A 25774-nucleotide genomic window follows, 5' to 3' on the forward strand; every position below is an offset into this window, starting at 1 on the left:
TTTGGAATGATGAGAACTGCACCCCACTGCCCCCCCCAACCCGGCCCCATCCAATCTCCCCCTCCCACCCCCCCACAAATGCTCTGGGATGCTGACAACACTCCCCCATGTAGAGGCCAGGTGAGTTTCATCTTGTAGGCCAGTCCATTGAACTGGGTCCCCTAAAGTCACTGCTGTTAAAGCAGCTTGGGGATGAGGGGTGGAAGGGTTTGCTGCATCAGCAGAAACCTCACTCTCTACAACGAAAGCAGGGTAAGTGGCCCAGCATGGGGTTTCCTTGTGGGCCCACTGCCTCCCTTCCCTGGGGTTCAGGAAACAAGGTTCGGGCCCCCTGCCCTGGACCACTCTAGCTTGACCTCCAGCCCCTCCAGTCCCTTCTTCAGAGTCCTTTGGTCCAAGGACTCTGCAGCTGCGTTGCCTTGGGTCTTTTAGAACCAGCACCCAGTGGAAGGCACACAACTCCCCCACTCCAGCTTCTTCATTGCCTGTTTTTTTTTGGAGGGGGGGGGGCGATGGTCTTAGAAGGAATTTTGTTTCTAAAGGTGTCTTCTCAGAGGCATCTTGAACCCAGACTTCCCTCAACTTGTGATTATGCAGCCATGGTGCCCCTCCTTAGATGCGCTGCGGTTGGAATCCCCAGAGAAGGTTCCTGCGGGGACCCAGCAGAGACCCTGGGGTCTCTCCTCTAACCCCGTTTGTCCTCCACGGCCCCTCGACGACCCCCTCGGCCTCCTGCCTTCCTCTGCCCGCCGCCTCCCTGGTGTGAAGGGCAGGGAGCGCCTGGCTTTTAGGTCAAGGGTGTCTAAATAGACGAGGCAGTGTTAGGGTTTGGAAGGAAGGAGTCCTTGGGCCGGCAGCGCTTCCCGCGGGCGGGCTGGACGTTAACCCCGTCCGCGCCGCGCCCCGGGCTTGCCGAGAGGAGGGGCCTGGCAGCCGCACTGGCCCCTGAAACTGCGCTTAGAGATCCTGGGGTGGCAGGTGATGTCACCCCTGCGGGCCCATAGGTCTCCCCGCAGCACCTTAGTTTGCGGGTTGCCAGAATTTGGCCAAGCCCAGCGACCGGGAGGAAGAGGAGTCTGGGTCTGCGTCGCTCCCCGGAGACCCCCGCGGCCCCCCCTCCTCGGTCACCCGCAGGAGCCCCTCTCCGGGTGGGGGACACCCGGCTGCTCCCCGCACCTCCGCCGGGGGTCTGGAGGCGTGCCGCGGCGGGGGAGGGGGCGCGGGAGCCTCGCGCCGATTGGTCGCGGCTCCCGCCCCCCGCCCCCCGCCCCTGGGCGCCGCGCCGCCCCGGGGAAGTTGCTAGTTGGCGGGCGGGCTGCGGGGCCGCAGCTCCGGGATCCGCAGCGGGGCTCGCGGCGGCCGCAGGGGCCGGAAGGGCTCCCGGGGGCGCTCGCCGGCCCTCGCCCGCCCTCTCCCTTCTCCCGGGCGGCTCCGATCGCTCCTCCCTGCTACCTGTTTCCCTGCCTCCCCCTCGCCTCCACCCAGCGCTCGGCAACTTCGGCCTGCGGGGCCGGCCGCCCGCGCCCTCCCTCCTTTGTTGTGCGATGAGGGTCGGGTTTCCGATCTGACGGAGCCTTCGCCGCCGCAGCCGCGCGGAGCCGCGGGCATGGAGCCGCTGAGCCATCGGGGCCTGCCGCGCCTCTCCTGGATCGACACCCTCTACAGCAGTACGTGTGTGCGCGCGGGCCGGGGAGGCCGGGCGGGAACGCGTCCCGGAGCCCCGCGTGGAGCCCCGACGGCCCCCGGGGTTCGCGTTGCCGGGCTTGGCTGGAGCGGGCTGGGGGCTGCGGGCACTGCCGCCCAGGTGCCTGGCGGGCCGGGAGGCGGGAGGAGCGGCTTGGCGCCCCGCGATCAGTCGCGGATGGGCTCCCCAGAGTGGACTTCCAGCCGGAGCGGGGGTGAGGGGGGCGCAGTGGATCGACGGGGCCAGGAGAGCTGTGTCACCCCTCTCCCACCTGTTGTGTAACCGAGCTTTCCCCAACCCTGGAGCGGAGGGGAAGAGCCCCGTAGGGTGTTGACCCCCGCTCCCCGACTGGCTGCTCCTTCTGTGCACGCCGAAGCAGAAAGGCCATTTTGCTGAAGTCCTTGGCGCCTGGACTTGCCATCTCAGGGACACCCTGAGGCCAGGGTGTTTCGGGGTGGGGGTGGAGTCCCCCTATGGTAAGGGAGATTGTAGGTGTCGATCTCCATGGGGGCCGTAAGAATGAAGGACCTAAAAACCCCCAGCTCAGCAGTCTTTCCTGCCAGGCTCATCATCATCCCCACCATCACCCTCCTTCCTCCCCTACCCACCCCCCAAAAAAGAAAAAACCCTTCTCAGTGTCTCCACCCTCCTCGTTCCCAAATCTGCCTCGATCATGTGATTGCTCTTGCACTGGTGCTGGGGATGTGTAAGTGATCACGCCTACCTTCTGGGGGCTTGCGCCCAGCCTTGAGCGCCCCCTTCCCCTCACCTCCTTACCCCCACCCCACTCTCACTCTTGCTTAGGTGGCTAAAGCACTGCATTTTGCCCACCCCTCCCTTGAGACATCGTCCCCAGGCTTTCAGTGGTATAGGAAGAGAGAGGGTTCTGCTGGCTCCTGAGGAAGGTAATAAGTGGATTTTGCCCCCCTTGGTCGCAGGAGGGACCAAGCCCACTTTCTCTTGCTAGGTCTCCTAGCCTAGGGTCCCAAGGCAGGGGCAGGGGTCGGGGGAGGCAGGTGGAACCCGGTTCCCACTTCTGGACTCTAGATTCCATGGAACAAGGATACATGTAAGGATTAACCTGGTTCGAGTGGTGGGGAGAGTGGACAAGTTGATGCCTTGTATACCAAATTCTTGTCCTGGAGGCTTCTCAGTACTCATTACCCAGCCTCTGACCTCTGTATCCCCTTGGGTCCCCATCATTCCCCATAGCTTTTTCTCCCCCATCTTCTCCTCCCCCTCTATCCTTTTCCCTCCCCTCTCCCAATCTGTTTTCCCTTCCTTTCCTCCCCCCAGCAGTTCTCCTTGTGATGGTTCATTCTGCTTTGGTTTTTCAACATCAAAAGAGCAAAGCTGGGTCCCCTGGGTGTCAGTCCTGCGCCAAGCCCAGCCACTCCATCTGCTCCTTCCCCCGCAGAGGCCAGCACCGTTGGGTGAAGGTCAGGGTCCACGGCTGCTGTGTGGCGTGTGTGCACACATGTGTCTGCCTGAATGGGGGCACACATCTGTTCAGAGCCTGACTGCAGATCAGCTCCTGACCCCAAAGGGAGGATTAGTGACCTCCTCTTCACTGTGCGCTTGCAAAAAACAGTCATAACAATGCCTCATATTCACATGCAGCTTATGTTCCTGAATATTTCTGGCTCTTTGCAAAACCCAGTCCTGCTTTCCCTATTTCCCAAGGCATAGAATCCTATGAAAACCTGCTTCTGGCTTTCTCTTCATTGCTTTAAAGAAGACTCCCCTATCTGATCATCTGGTCAATTCCAAGTTTTCCTGTCATCCTCCAGTCTACCCCAACACCTATCTCTCCACCCACCCCACCCCATCCCCCCTCCCCCCCACAACACATACACAGCCTGGAGCAAAGCAGCAAAATTGCTTTGAAAATTTCCAACTAGAGGAAGGTGGGATTGGAAAAGGGAATTAGACTGAGGGCTTCTTTGTGGGGGGTGCCTGTTAATCAGCCCTGACTCAGGCAGTCTGGCATCTGAGCTGTCTACCCTTCTGCTGCTGCCTTGGGCTCTGGGCTCCTGGGGCAGCCTGGATAGAGGGGAGGGGGTGGGCACTGGCTTGGCAGCAGTGAGGAGTCCTTGCCTCCTTCTTCCAAACAGCTTATTGGAGAGCTGTAGAATGAGGCTTCCTAGGGAGGTGCTGTGCAGTCATGTTTGGGCTGTTAGCCATGAAGTTTCCTCTTGACAAGAGCCTAAATTAAAACAAATACCCGAGCTGTCATTTGCCTGGCAGCATGGTTTTGTGGCTCCCAGAAGAAGTTCCCATGCCTCTTGGGAAGCTATTAGGTTACAGGTCTCACAGTCCTGGGGTGGCAAGTCCCCACCAAAGCCCAATCCATCAGGAATCATAAAGGGGGTGGGCACAGGGTAGCCAGGACACTTCTCAGGGACGTGAAAGGCCTGGTGGCAGTGTTAGTAGCATCTCCAAGGGCCTCCCATGTGCCAGGCACTGTGCCGGGTGCTCTGCATCCAGTCTCTGCAAACCTCACAACTCTGCAAGATGGGTAGTCTTATCTCCCTTTTACGGGAAAAGCAGCTGGCTAGGCTCAAATCATTACCCTAGGTCACATGCCTGATAAGTGACAAAGCTGGGATTCAGATCCTACCCTAGGATGGTGAGAAAGACTCTTGAGTGTCACCCAGATATCTCTGAGCTTATTCACAGTCTTGGAATGGGGGATATCTGTCACTCTGGTCCTCTGTCTCAGCGTTGTCCCCAAAATGGTCCAGCAAGGGAAGGGGTCTCAGTGACTCTGAGCCTCACTTGACTCTGTGTCTCTTGGAGGAACTGGAGCCTGGTCCTGAAGTCAGGGCAGGGGTGTTTGAGGTTCTGTCTGATTTCACTGAGGCTGGTGGTTCTCTATGCTTAAGGTGCCAGCCCCTCCCCTCACACACTTCTTGCCTTGGGAATTGTCAGCTCATTCTTTCTGGCTTTAGCAACTGTACACACTTCCATGGCAGGCTGATGGTCCCCTGATAAGGGGTAGACAGCAGACTCCCTCTTTCCCCTATAGTTGAAGTCCTGAAGGTCTGCAGTGATGGCACAAGGAGGTGGGTTGGCTCCCAGCTGCCCATGTGATCTGGGACCGACTGGAGCAAGGTCTTTGCCCGTGGTCAGCTAGCATGGTGGATGAGGGTTCCCGCCACCCTACTTCTTGTCCCCTGGACCATTCATTTTCCTACATTCATGTCATAGCATCAGCTTTGCCTGTCAGTGCCTTGCCTAGATTATTTCCCTGAAGCTGGTGTGTTTCTCTCTGTATGTATTGTCTGCCTGTGTTCCTCATTTTATCTTCTCTCTTTCACCACTCCTGCCACTAAATACTTACCACTTTCTCTTGGCTCCCTTCAGTACCATGGGATCAAGTTGGATCAAATTAAGTTCTATAGAGTAATAAAAATGGGGGGGGGTGCTCTGAAACTTTCTCTTGTCCCTCTGAGTGGAGGTGAAAATCTTTCACTATATGTTCAGGATTTCTTTAAGAGAGAACTGAGGACTACATTTAAGGTATCCCTTTGCCCTTCTAGCCTCTTTTTTGTCCCAGGAGATTTAACTCTGGCCTCAAACATGCTGACTCCGTGGAGCCAAGCAAAAGCCTTTATTATTGGGATGTCATAGAAAGCAGAGCATGATCATCTGTTATTAGAACCTGCCTTTTGGAGCTCACTTCTGTTACCTGAAACAGCATTTCCAAGGGAAATTTCTGTCTCCGGTAATATTTTTGTGCTCCTTACAGACTCAGTGCCCTGTCTAATGGCCAGGAAACCATCTGGGGCTATGAGAATACAAACCCATCTCCAGATGACCATGAACCTGTCTCAGTTTCCCACCATATTCCTATGTTAGCTGCACCAAAGACCAAGCCACTGGCCTGACAGTCGGTGTGGGCTTGATCAGGGCAACTCCCTTACCCAGGTCACATCAGACTAGCCCAATGTGTGCCAGTGAACACCTGCAAATGGATGCTTTCTTGTCCCATGGCTAAGCCCCAGTCATTTATTCCTGTCTGTCATCACCAGCCTGTAATTGACATGACTGCTCGAGTCCGATAGGTGGGCCTGGCAGAAGAATTAAGTCTCCTACTCAGAGAAATGTAGTTTTTCGTCATTGTTGTGATTGCTGGTGTTACTGTTCTTTAGAGAAAGGAAGGAGTGACAAGAACATTTGTGAAGAATCAGCTAGGTGGGTAGAAGATGGGAGGAGAGTGGGTAGGAGGGAAAACTTGGGTTGTTCTCTGGGTCCGGGGGCGATTCTGACACCTTTGTTATGCACACTCCTCTGTAGAGTGAAGTTCTGATGTCTCACGTGGGTGCAATGGAGATTAATTGGTTAATATTTCTTGAATGTTTTAAAGAGGAGGAGTGCTATTGAACTGCTCAGCTGTCCAGCTCATCCCAGCTTTTTTCACTGAGCAGATCCACGAAAGGCTGCCAGAGGAGTCTGGAAGGGGCTGGGAAGGGTGCAAGCGGACGGGCAGGGGCAGAGTGTTGAACCAGGTTCTTCACTGGTGCCTGGCCCACGGCCTCGTGCCGTAGTAAGCCCACAGTAAGTTTTGGTTGCACGAGTGAGTATGAGAGGGAAAAGAAGACTTCGGATTCCTGGCTCCTTTAACTCCTTACTCCATCGGAAACCCCAGAAACCCATTAGCTGGCCCATTCACAAGTTTCTGGCTGTGTGGATTTGGTAATTGTAGTAGCTTGTAGTGGAGTCGGAGACCCCCCAAGGGAGTCCCACGCATTGCTGGGGCTTGTGATTACGTGATTGGAAGTCTTCGCCGCCAGTATTGGTGCTGCAGCTGTTTGGCTCGGCTTGAGCCCTTTGGGGTAACAGGCTCAGCAGCTTCAGGACACCGCATGTCATCTCCACGTCATCAGCTGCTTCAGCCAGGCCCCTGGCTCTGGTAGGCTGAGGGGATCCATGGGGCTTGGAGGACCCACCACGTTCTACCTACAGGGTCTTGGTGCTTTCCACTGAGTACCAGTGAAGAGGCCTCAGGCTCATCTTTCTCCAGGGCTGCACAGAAGCTGATTTTTCTTTTGACTTGTGACCTTGATGCACCCTTGCTTGCATTCCTTTGGGCAAGATATGGTCGGATGGAGCCATGGATGCCCCTGGGGGCAGTGGGAGCATTCTGCTTGTCCCCGAAACTGGGGGAGAACTTGATCCTGTAAATGGGGGAGAATAAAGAAGTCAGGGCTACAGGCAAATGATAGGATGCACCCGGATAAGAGGGTTTGGGATAGAGGCCCAAGCCTACCCCTTGCCCAGGGCATTTGGCACAGAGCCCTCCGAGATGGAGCCAGCTGGACCCGTGACCCACTGCAGATGGGGCAGCCAAATCTTTCCCACTAGGCTCAGACTTCATTTGGGCCTCTCTCTCGGTTTTCTGCCCTTGCCCTTTATTCCTGTCTTCTCTTCCCCACCACACTGCAGGATGAAAAATGAATATGTGTTTACTGGCCACATAGAAACTGACAGGGTCAATGTGGTCTTTGGGAGACAGGGTGGGCTCTGTGATGAACTAATTGGTCAGGTGCCCTTCCCCCTTTCCTCCACCCTTACCTCTGAAGTCTTCATGTCCCTCAAGACCAGTGATCCTCAACCTTTTTGGCGTCCTGGGTGGCGAAGATCCCCTGGAGGAGGGTATGGCAAGCCACTTCAGTATTCTTGCCTGGACAGAGGAGCCTGGTGCACTATGGACCGTCGCAAAGAGTCAGACACAACTGAAGCAACTTGAGCACGCACGTGAGCTGTGGGTTTACTCAGGACTGCTGGTGAAGAATGTGACCATAATTACCTTCATGGGATTGAAGGGCTGATCCTATTAGTGTGCTGGGCTAACCCCTTCCTCCTGGGCATTGCCTCCTGGCCAGCTGTGAGGGCTTAATGGATCAAGATCATGGAGACCGAAGATGATGTATAATTAAGCCTAGTTATTTCCCGAGCTGGGGGATAGCCACTCCCCACAGCAGCAATTGATTTGCTCACTTGTGGTCACCCTATTCAGTTGCAAGTTACCCTGGGCCTAAGCGGCATACAGTCCATCGTTTTGAGTGACTGTCTCCCTTTGAAGGTACAGCTTTAGGAGAACAATCCCTTTCTGAGAGGTCTGGGGTCTGGGTGACTTTGTGCTCTATGTGATGGCACCTCTGGAGTTGTGCTGTGGGACCTCTTAGGGACATATGTCTGAGCTCTGCAAAGCCACATGGAAACCTCATCCTTGGGTCTCTCACAACCACTGGGCCCAAGGAAAAGAAAGCCCAGTAGTCCAGCCAAGTTCATAGATATTAGGTTTTTCCGTTTGGTTTAGGAAGAATGGAAGAAGCCATAATGTTTAACTAGTCCTACTCTATGTCAGATGCTGTGCTAGGTACCTTCTTACATTACCCTAACAACTCACCAAGGCACCTTTTATCACCCCCCTGGCCTATGGATGAGGACTCCGAGGCCCTGAGAGGTTAAGTTATTGCCGAAGGTCTCCTGGTTTGAGCTGGGTCAGTTCTCAACTGTAGTTGAGTTGCAGATGGCTGCAACTCTACCTATAGCCGATTTAGCTGCCAACAGCAATAACAATCTTAGCCAACACCCATGAGGACCTACTATGTGTCAGCACTCCCCTGGGCACTGCCCATGTGTTATCACTAATCCTCAACAGTCCCTACCTTATAAGATAGGAAGGAATTATCTCTCCAGGGAGGAAACTGTGACTCAGGGAAGTTAAGTGATTAATTCAAGGTCCTATAGTGCAAGCCAGCAGTTGAGCATAGGACTGGCCTCTTTTATATATATATTTCGGAGAAGGAAATGGCAACCCACTCCAGTACGCTTACCTGGAGAATCCCAGGGACGGGGGAGCCTGGTGGGCTGCCGTCTATGGGGTCGCACAGAGTTGGACACGACTGAAGTGACTTAGCAGCAGCAGCAGAATTTTTATTTATTTGGCTGTATCTGCATCTTAGTTGGAGAAGGCAATGGCAACCCACTCCAGTACTCTTGCTTGGAAAATCCCATGGACGGAGGAGCCTGGTAGGCTGCAGTCCATGCGGTTGAGAAGAGTCGGACATGACTGAGCGACTTCACTTTCATTTTTCACTTTCATGCATTGGAGAAGGAAATGGCAACCCACTCCAGTGTTCCTGCCTGGAGAATCCCAGGGATGGAGGAGCCTGGTGGGCTGCCATCTATGGGGTTGCACAGAGCCGGACACGACTGAAGTGACTTAGCAGCAGCAGCATCTTAGTTGAAGCATGCAGGGTCTTTGATCCTTGTTGTGGCACTCAGGATCTTTAGTTGCAGCATGTGAACTCTTAGCTGTGGCATGGGGGATCTAGTAGTATGTGGGACCAAAGCTGGGCCCCCTTCATTGGGAGCATGGAGTCTTAACCACTGGACCACCAGGGAAATCCCCTGGCCTGACTCTTAACCCCTCTTTTTCTGACTCTCCCTTGCCTTTCATGGCAGCGGGTATTTTGTGGAGGTTGATTAATCTGTTCATCTCTCTAACTAGAAGGACAACTATGGAGACGGTCTTGGTCCCCCCCATGGTATTCGGACAGCTCTCAGCCTTCAGGTGCCCTGGAAGTGCCCACCAGCTGGGCTGCCTCTTCCTAAAGATGGATCCCAAGGGACCCTCCCGTGGGTACTTGAAGCCCCTATCCTAGAGTTACCTCATCCCTGGATTCCTGGCAAGAGGCACTCTGTGTTAACCCCAAAATAAATAAAGAGGAAGGAGAGAAAATAGACCTTGGGGGTAGCGACAAGCAACAGCTAAGGCCCATTTTCGAGAGCCAGCAAGGCAAAGGACAAGTGGGTGGAGACTAGAGAAGGCAGGACTTGGCTGAGCCCTGGTGCATTGGCTCTGATCTCAGGCCTTTTTAAATTCACCTCCACAGTCTCCAAAGGGAAATAAGCGAGCTCTCGGCCGTAAATCAGGCCACCATGCACCAAGGTCCTTTGCTGAGGCCCAGGGCCAGCTGGGCCACAGATCCAGCTTCTGCATTTGAACTCACCCACACACAGCATGCTAATGATGGGGTGGCTCCAGCTCAGGCCCAGAATCCCCTGCCCAGAGTTCAGGCCTCTGTGGAGGCCGGTATCTGGGGCCTTCCACCGTAGCAAGTCCCTCTTTAGCTGGAGCCAGAAAGGCTAGGACATTATCTGAGGGCTTGCTGCAGAGGGTTGGTGTGCGGAGAGGTTTTGGGGTTATGATAAAGGGGGTGAAAGCCTGTCCTGAGCTGACCACCCAAGCAGGAGGATAAAAGTGGAGATGAGGGTCGCCTCCATTCTCTTCCTTTCTCTTTGCTGCTCAAACTGTCACAGGCAGCTTCCTTCCTTCTGAGTCTGCAGGCGTTTTTAGGAATTCCTGCTTGGTAGGGTGTCGGGACCCATGAAACTCCCCCTCACTGGCTGTCTGTTTGTAGAGAGGTTAATGTGAAATTTCAGCTGCCCCTACGGTCTTAGGCGTTCCTGACTCCTTCCTCCCACCACCTTGAACTTGCCCCAGCCTTCTTCCTCCTGCTGCCCTGGTATGCTCCTGCCCTCCGTGTGAGTCCGGGATGCAAGCAGACCAGAGGCTCCAAGTTGAAAGTCTATCCTTCAAGTGCCACCGGTGGTGACCTCTGTCCCCTCCCCCACCCAGAGCTTTCTCCCGTTCTTCCGGCCCCGCCCCCAGCCTCCTTCCCCCTCTCCTTCGCTGCTCGTCAAGGGAAAAGGCATCTTTTGGGGAAGACCAGTGAAACAGGGCTGCCCAAGACCGGGAGGGTTGAGAGGGCCTGGAGAGCAGATTCTGGTGATGGGGATCCTGTCCCTCCAAAAATGGCATTTTTCTTGCTCGAGAGTCTCCGCTCTTCGTTGTGGGTCGATGCCTAAGCCTTTCCTCACTTCAGCAGGACCGGGAAGCATTCATTTAATAGCACGTGGGAGGGGCTGCTGTTATCAGTTCTGTCTTGAGAGAGGAGCCAGAGAGCTGTGATGGGACCTGGAGATCTGCTCCTGGGTGGCCTGGCCAAGGAGTCAACTCCTCCCCTCCCCCGCTGCCTGCCTCATCCCCACCCCGACATTGGAATTAAGTTAGCAGAGGCCAGGGGCCCCTACCAAAGGGAGATTGGACTAGATGTGTATGTGTGTGTGAAAGTTGCTCAGTCTTGTCTGACTCTTTGGGACCCCATGGACTATACAGTCCATGGAATTCTCCAGGCCAGGATACTGGAGTGGGTAGCTTAGTCCTTCTCTAGGGGATCTTCCTGACCCAGGATTCAAACTGGGGTCTCCTGCATTGTAGGCAGATTCTTTACCAACTGAACTATCAGGGAAGCCCTGGACTAGATGAGTGACTCACTAACTCTTTGGACTACCGCTCACACAGAATACAGACATTTTGCATTGTGAGCCAGGGGGCACACAAGCTGAAACAAACGTTTATGGGATAGTACTTACTGTTTTATCACATTTGCGATGTACTCATCATTTTGTGCCCTTCTAGCCTGTTCCAGTCCACTCCATTAAAAACAAACCCAAGACATGTTGGTCATGACCTACAACATTGATTTCTTTACCTGCAATATGAAAAAAATAAGTGGATGAGATGCACTATAAGGAATAATGATTTACAAAACTGCCGTAAATATATACCCCTGTTATATACCACTGTTGTGATTTTTGCCAGATTCACATACTTCTCTTATTATGGACTTAACTGTTTTTCTTTCCACTTGATTCATTATTTTAAATATCGTTTACCTAGAAAGGAGAAATCTGTATTTCTTGCAATAAATAGTTTCCTTGCAAGTAAATAATACTCAGCAGTGTTATTAGTTCTAGTTATACACTGTTGCCCTTGGAAGGCTCTAGGTCTGAGCCTCCTGTGTCTCTGTTTAAAGGGAAGGAAACAGAAGACAGATATTAAAGACATACTGGTACCAAACAGAGGCAGGAAAGATTGAAAGAAATCAGGAAGGGAGTAATTTTCTCAACATGTGCTCTGGTGTGCTTCAATGTAGTGTGGCAAGCAAGCAGGTGCTAATTAGAGGGCTGTGGCATCCACATCCTCTGCCTCCATCCACCTGGCGTCCCGGGCCCCATATTTCCTGAGACGGGAGAGGGGTGGGGGAGAAACTGGTTTTTCCTAAGAACAAATATACTAGAGCAGATTCTCAAACTCTATTGTGCATTTTTTTTTAAAGGTGATTTTTTTTATATGGACTTTTCTTTTGGTCTTTTTGAATTTGTTACTGTATTGTCTCTGTTTTGGTTTTTTTGGCCACAAAGCATGTGGGATCTTAGGTCCCCGACCAGGGATTGAACCTGCACCCTCTGCATTGAAAGGCGTACTCTTAACCCTGGAGCACCAGGGAAAGTCCCTGTTGGGCATTTTAATAGCCTGTGTGTGCTTAGTCGCTCAGTGTCCAGCTCTTTGTGACCCCATGGACTGTAGCCCACCAGGCTCCTCTGTCATGGGGTTTCTCCAGGCAAGAATACTAGAGTGGGTTGTCATGCCCTCCTCCAGGGCATCTTCCCAACCCAGGGATCGAACCCAGTTCTCCCACATTGTAGGCGGATTCTTTACCATCTGAGCCACCAGGAATAATGGCCCGAGGATCTTGTTAAGATGCAGATTCTTATTCGGTAGGACTGGGCTGAGGCCTGAGATTCTGTATTCTAGCAAGTTCCCGGGTGATGCCAGTGCTGCTGCCGATGGTCTAGGGACCACAATTTGGGCAGCAGGGCCCCAGGGTTCTTTATACCCTCTCCTAGGGGACTGCCTTATGGACCCTGACCCAAGTCAGACCGTTCTGTTTCCCAATCAAGATAATGAAGCCATTGATGGGACACCTGGTGAGTACCATACCTCACCTGGTGCTCTCACGTTCACAGTCTCATTTCATTCTCACAGTAAACCTGTGAAAGGTTGTTACTCATTTTAAGGAGAAGAGGGAGTGGCCGTTGTGACTGGCCCCTGCTGGGGACTTCACCGGGGGGAGGGGACACCTGCCATGGGGAACACCCTGAGTCCCCTCTGCCTACCCTCTTCCTGAGTGACAGAAGCCCAGGCAGCTGGCCTTCATGAGTTCTTCGGTCTAGACAAAGCCTTCCCTGTCCCACCCCCCAACACCCCCTGCCCAGAGCAAACTTTGGTGTTAATGGAGCAGAAAAACTCAGTTGTTAATTTTCTAGTGCATCATTGAGAGGGTTAATGAGCAACCAGCTGGTGTGCCACCCAGCTCTCTGGAAGGGCTGTGTTTTCCTTTGCATTTGGTCTGCAGAGGTTTTGCAGACTCTGTGGCAGCTCCTGACCTGGATGAGTCAGTGGGCATCTTGTGCCATTTTTGGGTGCAGAACTTTTAGAGACCCAAAGCAGGGGCTGTTTTTTTTTTTAAATTAAGTTACTGTTGGCTGCATTGGTCTTGGTTGCTGCGTGCAGGCTTTCTCTAGTTGCCAGGAGCAGGGGCTACTCTCTAGTTGAGGTGTGTAGGCTTCTCATTGCAGTGATTTCTCTTGTGGAGCTTGGACTCTAGGATGCAGTCTCAGTAGTGGTGATGCGTGGTCTTAGTTACCCCACAGCACGTGGGATCTTCCTGGACCAGGGATCAAACCAGTGTCCCCTGCATTACAAAGTGGACTCTTAACCACTGGACCACTGGAACTTTGGGTCCTGTCTTTGCTCCCTGGAAAGGATGGGCGGGATGCAAATCTGATGAGGAGCTGTTTCTTGCCTGAGGACCCGTGATGGCTGGTCAGCTCCCATCACAGCCAGGCTCTTGCTGCAGACACCTGAGCAAACTCCCTCCCTGACCCAGAGATGCCACTCTCCATCCAGCTGGCTGGTACTACACTCAAGCTGGGGGCGTCCCAGGTGGTGCTAGTAGTAAAGAACCCGCCTGCCATTGCAGGAGACGTAAGAGATGCTGGTTCAGTCCCTGAGTTGGGAAGACTCCCTGGAGAAGGCAATGGCAACCTACTGAAGTATTCTTGCCTGGAGAATCCCCTGGACAGAGGAGCCTGGCGGGCTACAGTCATGGGGTTGCAAAAAGTTGGACATGACTGAAGCATGCACGCATGTGCCCACCCACACTCAACCTGCTTCCATCTACCTCTCCTCTGCCCGGAAATCCTCAGTGGGGCATTTTCTTCCCCATCCAATCCAAGTGCCTTCAAGATATCCCCCGTGCTGCGGGACACCTCGCACTATCCATTCAGATTTGCCAGCATCCCAGCCCGCGCCCCCTGCTCTAGCCACTAAGACCCCTCACCATTCTGCAGCCAACCTCTGTGCTTAAGCCTCAGCCCTGGTTACCACCACCTCCAGGAAGCCCCTCTGCCTGATTATGCACTGGCCTCAGTGAGCATCCCAGCTCAGAACCTGAACACTGCTTGCTCAGGCCACGTCACTGAGCCCTTTTAGCTGTTGTTTCGTAGTGTTTACCAATGTAGACATGTTGTCATTCCTTCTCTGCCAGACTCTAAACTCCTTAGAGGCACAAAGAATAACAAAGGCTGCCATTTATAGGGTGTCAGACAGTGTCCTTAAGCACTTGACAATGTCCCATTTAATCTTCAACCCCCCTGCAGAGCTCTCAACTATTTTTATCTGTTTTTTTCCCCCCCAAGAGTCTGGAAAGGGTAAACAGTTTTCCTAAGGTCACCTAGCCTAGGAAGAGCTGAGCTGGGCTCTCAACCCAGGTCTGTGTGATGCCCTAGCCTATGCTCCTCACTAGAGTTTTTCAAATGCCAGGGCCCTCAGCGTGAGAACCTGGGCTTGGCCTCTGGCATCTGTGTGTTTGCACAGCTCTGCACGCCCAGTCTGATTTGGGGACTGACTCTTAACCACTGCATGCACCTCCCTTTCCAACACTCGGCTGTGCCCTGAACACTTGGAAATGCATTATAGCGGGTGAGGGGGTATGAACAGAAGGACACTCTAGGGGAAGATGCTCTAGGAGGAGGATGTGTTGTTTTAGTGCAGGGGCCACCTAAGAGAATCTCGGGGCAGGGAGGATGCAAGGAGGCACTGGAGGGGGCAGGGGGCAGACAGACAGGCAGTTAGAAGAGGCTATCGGAGGGACCTCCCTGGTGGTCCAGTTGTTAAGAATTCACCTTGCAGTGCAGGGGGCGTGGGTTCCATCCCTGGTCAGGGCACTAAGACCCCACACGGGATCCCACATGGTCGGAGCAACTAAGTTTGTGTGCCGCAAGTAGAGAAAGACCATGCACTGAAATGAAGAGCCCGCACAGCCAAAATTAAAGTAAAATAAAATGTCTCTCTAAAAAACGGAAAGAAAAGGCTAATGGAGAGGTCAAACCATCGACCCTGTCTCTGCCCCAGTCGTAACTCAGGGCCTCACCTTGACCCACTAATCAGCTGGGGCATCTTGAAAGGATGCAGATCCTGATACTGCAGGTCTGGACAGGGCCTTCCTGTTTGGCGTTTCTAACAAGCCCCCAGGTGATGCCCGTTCAGTAGGAAGGCCCTGGGCTCCTCAAGCCCTCCTGGAGGATCTGATTCCATCACTCACTAGTCTACCATCTTCCTGCCTCCCTCCTCCCTAGAGGATAAAATCTAAACTCCTTAGCACACATGGTGGGAGCCTTTTCAGACACTGTCTCCAGCCATCTCTAGCCTCACCTCCTGCTCTCTTTATCACACTCCCCACCCTGCAGCCCCACTGAATTCTTCACAGCTCCCCAGACACACCATCATCCCCAGTCAGAGCTGCCTGCTTTTTGCACAGGCTGTTACTTTGCCTGGAGGCATGCGCTTTGGCCTTTCTCAGCCAGGTGAGGATGAGGCTGAAGGTCACCTTCCTGGGAAGTTACAGACTGGGGAGTGGGCTCTAGACCCCTGGCTCTAAGAGAAGCCCTCTGGAGGTTCCTAGACCCCTTCTTGTCCCTGCTCCCAGCAAAGGTTGGCCAAGGTCCCTGACCCTGCAGAGGAATCAGGTGATTTCATTGTCCTGCTTTGAACATTTGTTGTGTCTTGTCACCTTCCACTAAAAATAGAGCTGAGAATGACTGAAGTGGAGCCCCAGTCTTGTCTGGGAGAGCAGAGAGGAGCAGGTGGGCCATTCTGCAGAGCCCCCGAGGCCAGACCATCTGTGGGGGCTCTAGGAAGGGGGTCCTGTGACCTGGGCCGGGGCTTCCCGGACGCTGTGGTCATGCCCTGGGATCTGAGAGGCCAGCGCATAGCCGCTTTCACTTTAAGCTTTTCTCTCCTGGCTGTGGAAATATTTCAGGACTTCCGGAGAAGTTTCCTTTGGTGCTTCCTGAGTTTTCTCCTGGGTTCTTTTGCCTCCACATTTCAGCCCCAGCCAGGGGCAGCTCCCGGAAGAGCTGCGGGTGCCGCCCTGGCTGACCACAGCCCCCATGGGGACTGCCTCCCGAGCTCCCTCCCCTGCAGGAAGGCTCCCCAGTAAACTGGTTTTGGGGAGCAGTAGCCCCCCCGGGAAAAAATTTTTAAAATGTCTCTTCCTGCATTCAGGCTCCTGCCTTGGGGCTGAGGAGCAGGTTCTGGATGCCAGCAGGTGGTGGAGGGCTGTATCTCTGATTCCTGAGCCCTTCTGAGCCCAGAGCAGCCAGAGGGAAGGGGACACAGCCTTTGAACGCTTGCTGGGACAGTTACCTCGGGTGATTGACTTCACCTCTTTGAGCTTCCTTTTCCTCTCATATAAAATGGGAACAATCTTATCAACCCCACCAATAAGGTTGCCCAATTTTTTAGCAAATAAAAATACAGGATGCCCAGTTAAATTTGAAGTTTAGTTAAAACAATGAACACTTGTCTTAGCAGAAGTATATCCTATGCAATATTTGGGACATGTGCATACATGCTCAGTTGTGTCCAACTCTTTGTGACCCCATGGACTCCAGGGGATGAACTCACCAGGTTCATCTGTTCATGAGATTTCTCAAGCAAGAAAACTGGGGTGGGTTGCCATTTCCTTCTCCAGGGGATCTTCCTGACCCAGGAATCAAACCTGCATGTCCTGCACTGGCAGGCAGATTCTTTACCACTGAGCCACTGGGGAAGCATTTGGGACATACTTACACTCAAAACTTCTTACTCGTCCAAAGTTCATATTGTACTGGGTGTCTTGCACTTTACCTGGTGTCCCTACCTCTGGATGAAATGGTGTGTATATAACACTTAACAAGGGACCCATCTAAATGCTCCTTGCTCATCTCATTACTTTCTTCTCTCCTCTGCCACCCCCTGGCCCCAAGAGGCTGAGCTGTTTGTTTCTTTGGAGTAGTCATAGAAATATAGAAGTTGTTTTTGTAGAGCTGACACAAAAAGTAATGAACAACTAGTGGAAAAATGCCAATAAAAATAGCTGTCACTTACCGAGCACTAGCTATGTGTCCCACAATGTTCCAAGCACTTTTTGTATGTTAACCCCCTTACTCTTCACAATAACCCTTTGAAGAAGACACTTATCTCTGCTTTACAGATGAGAGCCCAGAGGAAGAGATTAGATAAGTAACCTGCTCAAGGACACCCAGCTAGTAAGTGATGAGCTGGATATGAACCCAGGCAATCTGGCCCTCATATTGTTGGTGTTAAATGGGACTTTATACTGCATCTTGCCTACCGACTGCCACAGCTAAAGATGTAAAGTTCCTTTAAGGTCAAGGACATGGAAACCTACAGAGATGGTTTCCCAAAGCAGGTGATAACCCAGCATGCTCCCAGAGTGGGGCGTGACATTCCAGGTTCTCCTGAGATCCTTGGATGGAGAGAGGGTTCAGTCAGGCATGAGGAGTTCGCACTTGGGTTTATCAGTTCCTCCCCACCACCCCTGAATGTCATGGAGGTACTGGCCATGTGCCAGCCTGTCACCTGGGGGCATGAGCTGGCCCCAGGTGATAGCTCATTCCTGAGGTCCTGCAAACCCTAATCAAGTCCTTTTCAATCTTATTAATTCACAGATAAGTGTGCCACAGTAGGATGTCTTCTCGAAATTCTTCATGATTCTCTAGAATAGAATGCCTTTCCTTTGATAAAATGAATGTTAGCTTCCCTGGTGGCTTAGCAGTAAAGAATCTTCCTACCAATACAGGAGACCCTGGTTTGATCTGGGTCAGGAAGATCCCCTGGAAGAGGAAATGACCACCCACTCCCGGTATTCTTGCTTGGGAAATTCCATGGACAGAGGAGCCAGGAGGGCTACAGTCCATAGGGTCGCAGGATTGGACACGACTGAGCGACTAAGCAGCAGCAGCAGAAAAGTACCTAAGAGCAGAAGGAAGACAATCCACGTGCTTCTGCCCCACCCCCAAGATGACACCTTCCTCCTTGCTCTTCCCTCTCTGGCCTTGCTCCTTGCTCAGGGTCTGGCCTTGCAGCCTGACTGTGCATTCCCAGCAAAGACCAGGCTGCAGGCCAGAGCATGATGGGAACCTCGAATGTTCCAGCACCACCCCTGGATGCTTATGCCAAAGGGAATGGTGAATCAGAAAGAGCATCTGGAACCAGGAGTTGCTATCCTGCCTTTTCTAGAGTCTTGACTGGCCCTTCACCCCCGTCCACCCTGGGAGCAGCAGTGTGGAAGTGCCTGTTGTTGAAAGGGGCTGCCTGGCCCCATCCCAGCTTATGACTGGAGATCAGTTTCCCGCATACTTTGTAGGTAGCTCTAGAGGCTCTCCTTGGCCTGAAGCCCAGAATCCAAGTCTTCCCGCCTCTTTTCCCACCACAGGCCTCCCCCAGGCTCAACTTCTCAGTGCTGTGGTCTTTCCTCACTTTCTGAGGGTTAACTCCAGTTCATTCACAGAAATATCCGAGACCGAGAGCTTTGCCTATTGCCTCTGCTCCCAGCTCCTTCCATGTATCTGCCATCTCCCTTTTCTCCCTGTCCCCCCGGGACTGCTCAGTAGGTGCCTGTTGGCAGGTTCAGAGAGGCCCTGGCTCATTTATCAGGAGATCAGTGTCCCCAGCCTGGTAACTGGTATTTGTCAGGGTCCAGCAGGACACAGATGGCACGCTCAGCCCGGGCGGTTTGGAGAGAGCTTGGAGCAGGACTATGACCAAAATGTGGGCAGGGCGAGGGGAGGGCCTGGATCCCACACCTGGAGACACAGAGGCCCCGTGGGTGGCTTCCTGGCAGGAGCTGCGGCCTTCAGGGAAGGCACGGAGCCTGGGTGGCCCACAGGGTGGAGCTGCAGGGAGAGAGATCCCAGCCTGGCACCCCTCCCTTCCTGTGACCTCCGGCTGGGGCAGAAAACAGGGTGGAGAGCCAAGGAGAGCGGACCTGGAGGGGTGTGCTCCAGGCAACATGATGCTCTCTGGATTTTTCCCCATTTGTAAAGGGAGGGTTAGAAATACCCACCCCAGGACTTCCCTGGTGGTCCAGTGGTTAAGAATGCGCCTTCTAATGCAGGGGACTTGGGTTTGATCCCTGATCAGGGCAACTAAGATCCCACAAGATGCCCATCTAAGATGCCCACTAAGCTGGTGCACCGCAACTATTGAACCCGCGTGCAACACATAAGACCTGATGCAGCCAAATAAATAAATATTTAAAAAGAAAGAAAGAAAGAAATACCTGCCCCATGAATGTGCTGAGGCTGTAAAAACCAGCTAAGATAATGAACAGTGACGACATGTGCTCATCGTATCATTTAATACCAGAGTAAGGGATAATTGTTGTTGTTGATAAACACTCACTGGGTATCCCCCACAGAACATGTCTTACACATTCTCACTTCTGGGGAGTCTCATTTTCAAGGGACATATGGGTAAAGGAACGAGAAATTGCAGAATTGCAAGAGCCTGGATTTGAATCCCAGAGCCCCTGCTTAATGTTCATATGCATCGAGCAAGTCATTTAATGAGCTTCCCTGTGGTGAAATATACCTCACTGGTGTTCAGAGGAGAATGGATGCTGTCATTACCATTTGCCAGTGCTCAGAGGATCTACCAGCATCCCTCATCCCTCAGCTGGGTCCAGACTGAAGGGGTTTAAGTTTGTCCCCCCCCGAATGTGTCAGTCTTAATCCCTCACATTCACCCTCACTCATTATGTGGAATAAAAAAAAAGTGAAAATGTTAGTTGCTCAGTCATACCTGACTCTTTTTGACCCCATGGGCACCAAGCTCTCTTGTCCATGGAATTCTCTGGGCAAGAATACTGGAGTGGGTTGCCATTCTCTTCTCCATGGGATCTTCCTGACTCAGGGATCAAACCCAGGTCTCCCGCAGTGTATACGGATTCTTTGCCATCTGAGCTACCAGGGAAGCCCCCCACCCATCATAGACCAAGGTAAAATCACCATCCTAAATTTTGTGTGAATCATTCCCTCTTTTTCTTTAGAGTTTTATTACTCAGGCATGTGTCCCTGAATGATATAAATGTAGTTTTGTCCGCAACTTATATAAATAGACTAATAGTAGAAGTATTTTTCTGTGACTTGCCTTTTTCTGCTTTAAAGTATGGTTTTGAGACTGGTCTTTGTTCTTACCTATAGCTCTAGATTATTCATTGTCAAAGCTGCGTAGAATTTCCATTATAGGAATAAACTACAGCATATTTAGTGGTAATAATGGTATACCTGGTAGGCTGCAGTCCCTGGGGTCTCGGAGAGTCAGACATGACTGAGCAACTTCACTTTCACTTTTCACTCTTATGCATTGGAGAAGGAAATGGCAACCCACTCCAGTGTTCTTGCCTGAAGAATCCCAGGGATGGGGTCACGCAGAGTCGGACACGACTGAAGTGACTTAGCAGTAGCATGTGGACCAGGCATATGGTAAGTGGGTACTGTCTGCCCACCAGATAAAGCCTCCTGAGGGTGGAGGCTGAATCTGCTTTGCTTCCCAGTTGTGTCCCTACTATCTGACACATAGTAGGTGACATCAGGTTATCTGTCAGTTGAATGAAGGGAAGCTGTGTTTACCTTCCTTGGAGAAAAGTTTATTCAGCTCCTTTATCTATTTTTTGATTAAGTTGGGTTATGTGTCTTTTGATTGTAGAATTGTAAGATTTCTTTATATAATGTAGCTACAAGTCCCTTATCAAACATGTGATCTGCAGATTTCCCCCATTCCTTGGGTTGTCTTTTCACTTTTTTCTTTTTATGTTATTTTTTGTATTTTATTTGTTTTACTTTTGGCTGCGCCACTTGGCATGTGGGAATCTAGTTCCTCTGCTAGGGATTGAACCCATGCACCAGCAAAGTCCCTCTTTTCATTTCTTGACGGTGTCCTGTGAAGCAAATGCATGCCAGTTGCTCAGTCATGTCTGACTCTTCCCGACCCCATGGATTGTAGCCTACCAGGCTCCTCTGTCCGTGGGATTTTCCAGGTAAGAATGCTGGAGTGGGTTGCTATCTGCTCCTCAGGGGATCTTTCCCACCCAGGGATTGAAGCTGGTCTCCTTCAGCTCCTGCACTGCAGGCGGATTTTTTACCACTGAGCCTCCAGGGAAGTCCCCCTGTGAAGCACAAAAGTTTTCAGTTTTGATGACATCGGGTTTATCTCTGTGTTCTTCGTTGTTTGTGCCTTTGGTGTCTTATCTCAGAATCCTTAGCCAAATCCAAGGTCATGAGCTTTACCCCTATTTTCTTCTAAGAGTTTTGCAGTTCTTCAATCCATTTTGCATTAATTTGCGTGTGTGATATAAAGTAAGAGCCCAGCTTCATTCTTTCGTGGGTGGATATCCAGTTGCCTCAGCACCATTTGTTGAAAAAAACTATTGCATGATCTCAGCACCCTTGTCAAAAATCAGCCAACTATACATGGATGTGTTTATTTCTGGACTCTCGAGTCTACTTCATTGATCCGTATATCTAGAGAGCCACCTCCCATCTCTGACAGTTTACCGACTCTGACCACCTGCTCTCGACAGTCCTGGAAGCGCGCCCCCCCACAGGAAGTGCTAACGGAACATCCCACAGCCGAGGGCAATCTCCCTAGCGGCCCCTGAAATTAATCACTTTCCGCATCTGTCAGGGTGACCACGTGGAGGGCCCAATGTGACCAGCCCTTGAGGGCACACGGGGCAGGGTTCCATGGAGATGCGCTTTCCCTCCCTGCACTGGCACGCCTGCACATCTCCTCCCAGAGCAGGGTGCAAGGTCCCAGAGCAGGGCTGTTTGTGCTGAGGCCCATCTCCTGATTGGGTGGATACCCTTGATGCGGGCCAGGTAGGAGGGAGCCTTGGGCGGGAAGTGGCCATTGGGATGGAAGGGAGGGGAGCATTCCTGGAACTAGAGGCATCTTCGGCAGGACTGCGGCCTCGGGAGGGAGAGCCTGCATCCATGGGTAGGCATGGGGAGGCTAGAGAGGGCCACTAGCATCACCAAGCTCTCATCCTAACGTGGCTTCCATCCCCGTTTCCTAGTGTGTATCTGTGTGTGTGTGTGTGTGTGTGTGTGTGTGTGTGTGTGTGTGGTGTGAGCTGGTGACTTGATCCCCGTCCTTTCTGAGGGCTTGTTTCTTCTGGTTGCAGGACGTTTGTGCTTTAAGAGGTCAGTGGCTTTTGGCCAGTATGTCCTTGATGCAGTACTTTGTTATCTCACATTGACTCCAGACACTGAATAAGACTACCCAGGGCAGCCGGAGACCCTTGTGGTGTGGGATGGAGAGCTGGGAGGATGGTGCTCCGCGGTAACCTGGGGATGTTCTAGCTTGCACAGAGTTCCAGGTTTATGGAACCCAGGCAGAGAACACAACTGAGCAGAGAAGTGTAAAGTTGTATTAATACCTGTTGGGTTTGGCAGGCAGGGCTGCCTATGGGCTGAGAGAAGCGGGCATGCCTAGCTGGTGGGGTGCCGGCTCAGAAGAGGGAAAGGGCGCCACATGGTAATAGAGAGGCCCAGGGCACAGTGTGTCCCCCCGCCCCTACAGGTCTCCTAAGGCTTTGGAGATGACTCTTCCCCGAATGACAGCCACTGCAATGACACTGTATTTGTCAGGGACCCAGGAGGAGAATCCACTTCTTTCTTCCTTAGATCCCTAGAAGCAGCACTGGGGGAGAGCAGAGATTTCTGTAAAGTGCACCCCTCTCTTCCCTCTTCAGTTGTTCTCCCCCCTTGCCCGCCCCCGAGTGGGAGCAGAGCGTTGTGAGCTGAGTTGGAATTGCTCACTGCCTGAGAATTGCATCAGCCCCGCCTGGCAGGCTGGAGCGGGAGCCAGTTGCTATGGTGACCACTAGGCTTCAAACCAGTGAGAAGGATGGCTTAGTCGCAGGGTGTGGTTTTCTCGCCTTGGGATGATGACTTGGGACAGGCACACAGGGTCTGAATTCCCAGCCCTTACACGGGAGGATGCATCATCTGCTCAGGTGGGCTTGATGGACAGCTGCTCCAGAAACTGACATTGCTCAGGTTGGGTGTGTGTGACAGAGGACACAATTGACTCCCTTCTACCTCATACTGGGGGCCATGGGTGATTTGACCAAGTCAACCAGCTTCTGGAGGAAGGGAGGGGACCAGGATGCAACCTTTCACCCAGAATGGAGGGCTCCTCTGAATCCCAGCCAATGAAAGCTGCTCAGGCTGTGGCATGATTTTTTTTCCCCCAAAACCACCTGACAGAGCTCATTATCTTGCTAAAGGTAATGGCTGCTTGGCCAAGCCAGCACCATACTCTTAATACTTAATTCAGATTTTGCCTGCAGTGGGAAAGGAGGTAAAAAGTCCACATTCTAGCCACATTGAGCACCTTCTGTGTTCTGGTTGGGACCCTAAACACTGTCTCATCATTTCATCATCTCCTTACCTCTGCACTGAATAGGCTGTGATGCTGTCCCCATTCGACAGGGGAGCAAGCCGTGTGACCTGGAGAGTTTAAGTAACCGGCCCAGAGACCTCAGCCTAAATCTTTGCGTTTTATGTTCAGCGTTCTTTTGGATTCTAGATGCCCTTGGGACCAGGAGTTCTTACAATGTCCAGTAAAGAGACATGCAGTACATCTAGTGGGAAGATCTTGGCCATCTCTCTCCCCAGAGAAAAACACAGTTTCTAGGTGGGGAATGGTTGACTGGAGCTATTTCTGATTTCTGAACGGGAAGAATGAGAGATGTGGGTGTTGCCTGCGGACAGAGGCAAACTCAGGAAGCCGTTGGTGAGGTCAGGACAGGGCGTTGACAAAGTCCAGACTTGGTATGGAGACAGCCGGGGATTTCTGCCTGGGGCCCTCGAGGGGTGCGGACCAATTGCCAGATGAGTTCTCAGCAGAGGGGGGTCTGGTGGACTGGTCTGGAGTAAGAAGTAGAACCAGGGCACAGGTTAGACCCTCAAGGAGAGCCTGCCAGTCAGTCAGAGATCTGACTTGCTGAGCACATGAGGCAGAGTACCGGCAGTTAACACCCAGAGCGGGGCGCCACTCTTTTACGTGCCCTTTAGATGTAATTGCTCATTTCATTTCGCAGAATCCCTGGGAGTTTGGTTGGTACTGTTCCATTTTGATAATGACATAGAGGCACAGAGAGGGTGAGCGACTTGCTCCAGGTCACACAGAGGGTTAAGAGGTAGCGCTGGGGATTCAAGCCCAAGCAGTCTGGCTCCAGAGCATGAGTTCTTGACCAAAATGTTCTACCATCTCTGCTTGTACCTTCTGGAAACCTGATAGTGAGTCAGCTTGTGTGGCCCACCCTGAGGAGTGTGTATGGGCATATGTGTGTGCACACACGTGTACACACACGCGTACACCAGTATGCTGGCAATGGGAGGGAAGGCTCGTGGCTCTACTTGTGAGCTTCTGTGTGTTGATGGTGGCCCCCGTGTATCTGTCAGGGGTCCAGGGGAACCTGTACCTGTGTATGATGCCCTTCCTCCTTCCCTGCCTCCCTCTGTGTCTCCCAGGAGGCTGGGCGCTCCGCCCTCTCCGGTGTAGAGCTGTGGAGGATATTAAAGTGCAGGCCTTGAGCCTGGATGGCTGGCCTACTTATATTAAAGGGCCCAAGGTTCCAGGAAGAAGCTCAGATCTCAGGCTGAGAGTGAAGAGCGGCCCCAGGAGGAACAGGCAGGGAAAGTGGGGGCACAGTTGTTGTGGGAAGGGGCCATTACCCTGTGCCTCTTTTGGTGCTTGGGTCACCTGTGTGCTGCCCACAGAATGTGCAGCTGCTTTCAGACCAACTGAGCTGCCTATCTGCCCCAGGGGCAGGATTGTAGGGAGAAATAAGATAATAAAAATAATGAAATAACAACCATCCTTATTTACTACATGGCAGGCAGTGATCCTAGTGCCTCTACTTGGACTAACTCATTTAACTGTCCAAAAGCTCTATGAAATAGTTTTATTATTATTATCTTCATTTTATAAAGGAGGATGCTAAGGCCCAGAGAGGTTAAGCAAGTTGCCTGACGTCACACAGCTAAAACTGGGATTTGCGTTCCCAGAGCCAAGCCCCAGGTGGCGCTAGTGGTAAAAACCCACCTGCCAATGCAGGAGAGTAAGAGACGCAGATCTGATCTGTGGGTAGGGAAGATCCCCTGGAGGAAGGCGTGGCAGCCCGCTCCAGTAATCTTGCCTGGAGAATCCCATGGATGGAGGAGCCTGGCGGGCTACAGTCCATAGTGTCAGAAAGAGTAGGACATGACTGAAGCAACTTAGCAAGCACACACGCAACTGGGTTCCAGAGCAAGTGCTATGAAAGCACAGGACACAACTGTATCCTTTCATGGCTCCCAAGGCAAGCCTCCAGATCTTGTAACCTTTTTCTGCCTCCAACTCAGGATCTTGTTTTTATTTTCCCGAGAGACTGGGCTGTGCACACTGCCCTGCCCACAGGTCCTGTGGGTGAGATGTGGCCTCTGACATCAGCCAGTTTTTGTGGGAGCTGTGCCCCTGTCCCCCCCAACCCCCTTGCTCAGGCACGGAAGGGATGTTTTTAGGAACTCTCCAGGGAGCAGAGGTAATTAACCTCGGCCCCTGCTGCTCTGGCCTCACCCCACCAGTCTGCCTAACACAGATAGCTCCTGGAGTAGGGTGGGTCCACTGGCATTGGCAGGTTGAACCTGTAGTGGGCGCCTGGGTGCCGCCTGGTGGGGGAAGGAGTATTGAAATTGGAGACGACAATCGCCCGTCCAGGTTCGATGCATGATACAGGATGCTTGGGGCTAGTGCACTGGGATGACTCAGAG

General features: G+C 52.4%; 1 protein-coding gene across 3 annotated transcripts in view; it reads left to right on the forward strand.

The window, feature by feature from the left end:
* The window catches only part of ABR (ABR activator of RhoGEF and GTPase), a 188416-nt gene that overhangs the window by 43920 nt on the left and 118722 nt on the right, over positions 1-25774 (forward strand). The window contains exon 1 of one of the 3 annotated variants that reach the window (XM_070478810.1): positions 1225-1667. The exons of the other annotated variants lie outside the window; for them this stretch is intronic. Coding sequence (XP_070334911.1) covers positions 1607-1667 — 61 coding nt within the window. The 5' untranslated portion in view covers positions 1225-1606. Of the gene's footprint in view, positions 1-1224; positions 1668-25774 lie in introns of those variants that run through there. 3 annotated transcript variants of the gene reach the window in all.

The sequence above is a fragment of the Odocoileus virginianus genome, chromosome 17 (assembly GCF_023699985.2).
Source record: "Odocoileus virginianus isolate 20LAN1187 ecotype Illinois chromosome 17, Ovbor_1.2, whole genome shotgun sequence".
In the NCBI taxonomy this organism is placed as follows: Eukaryota; Metazoa; Chordata; class Mammalia; order Artiodactyla; family Cervidae; genus Odocoileus; species Odocoileus virginianus.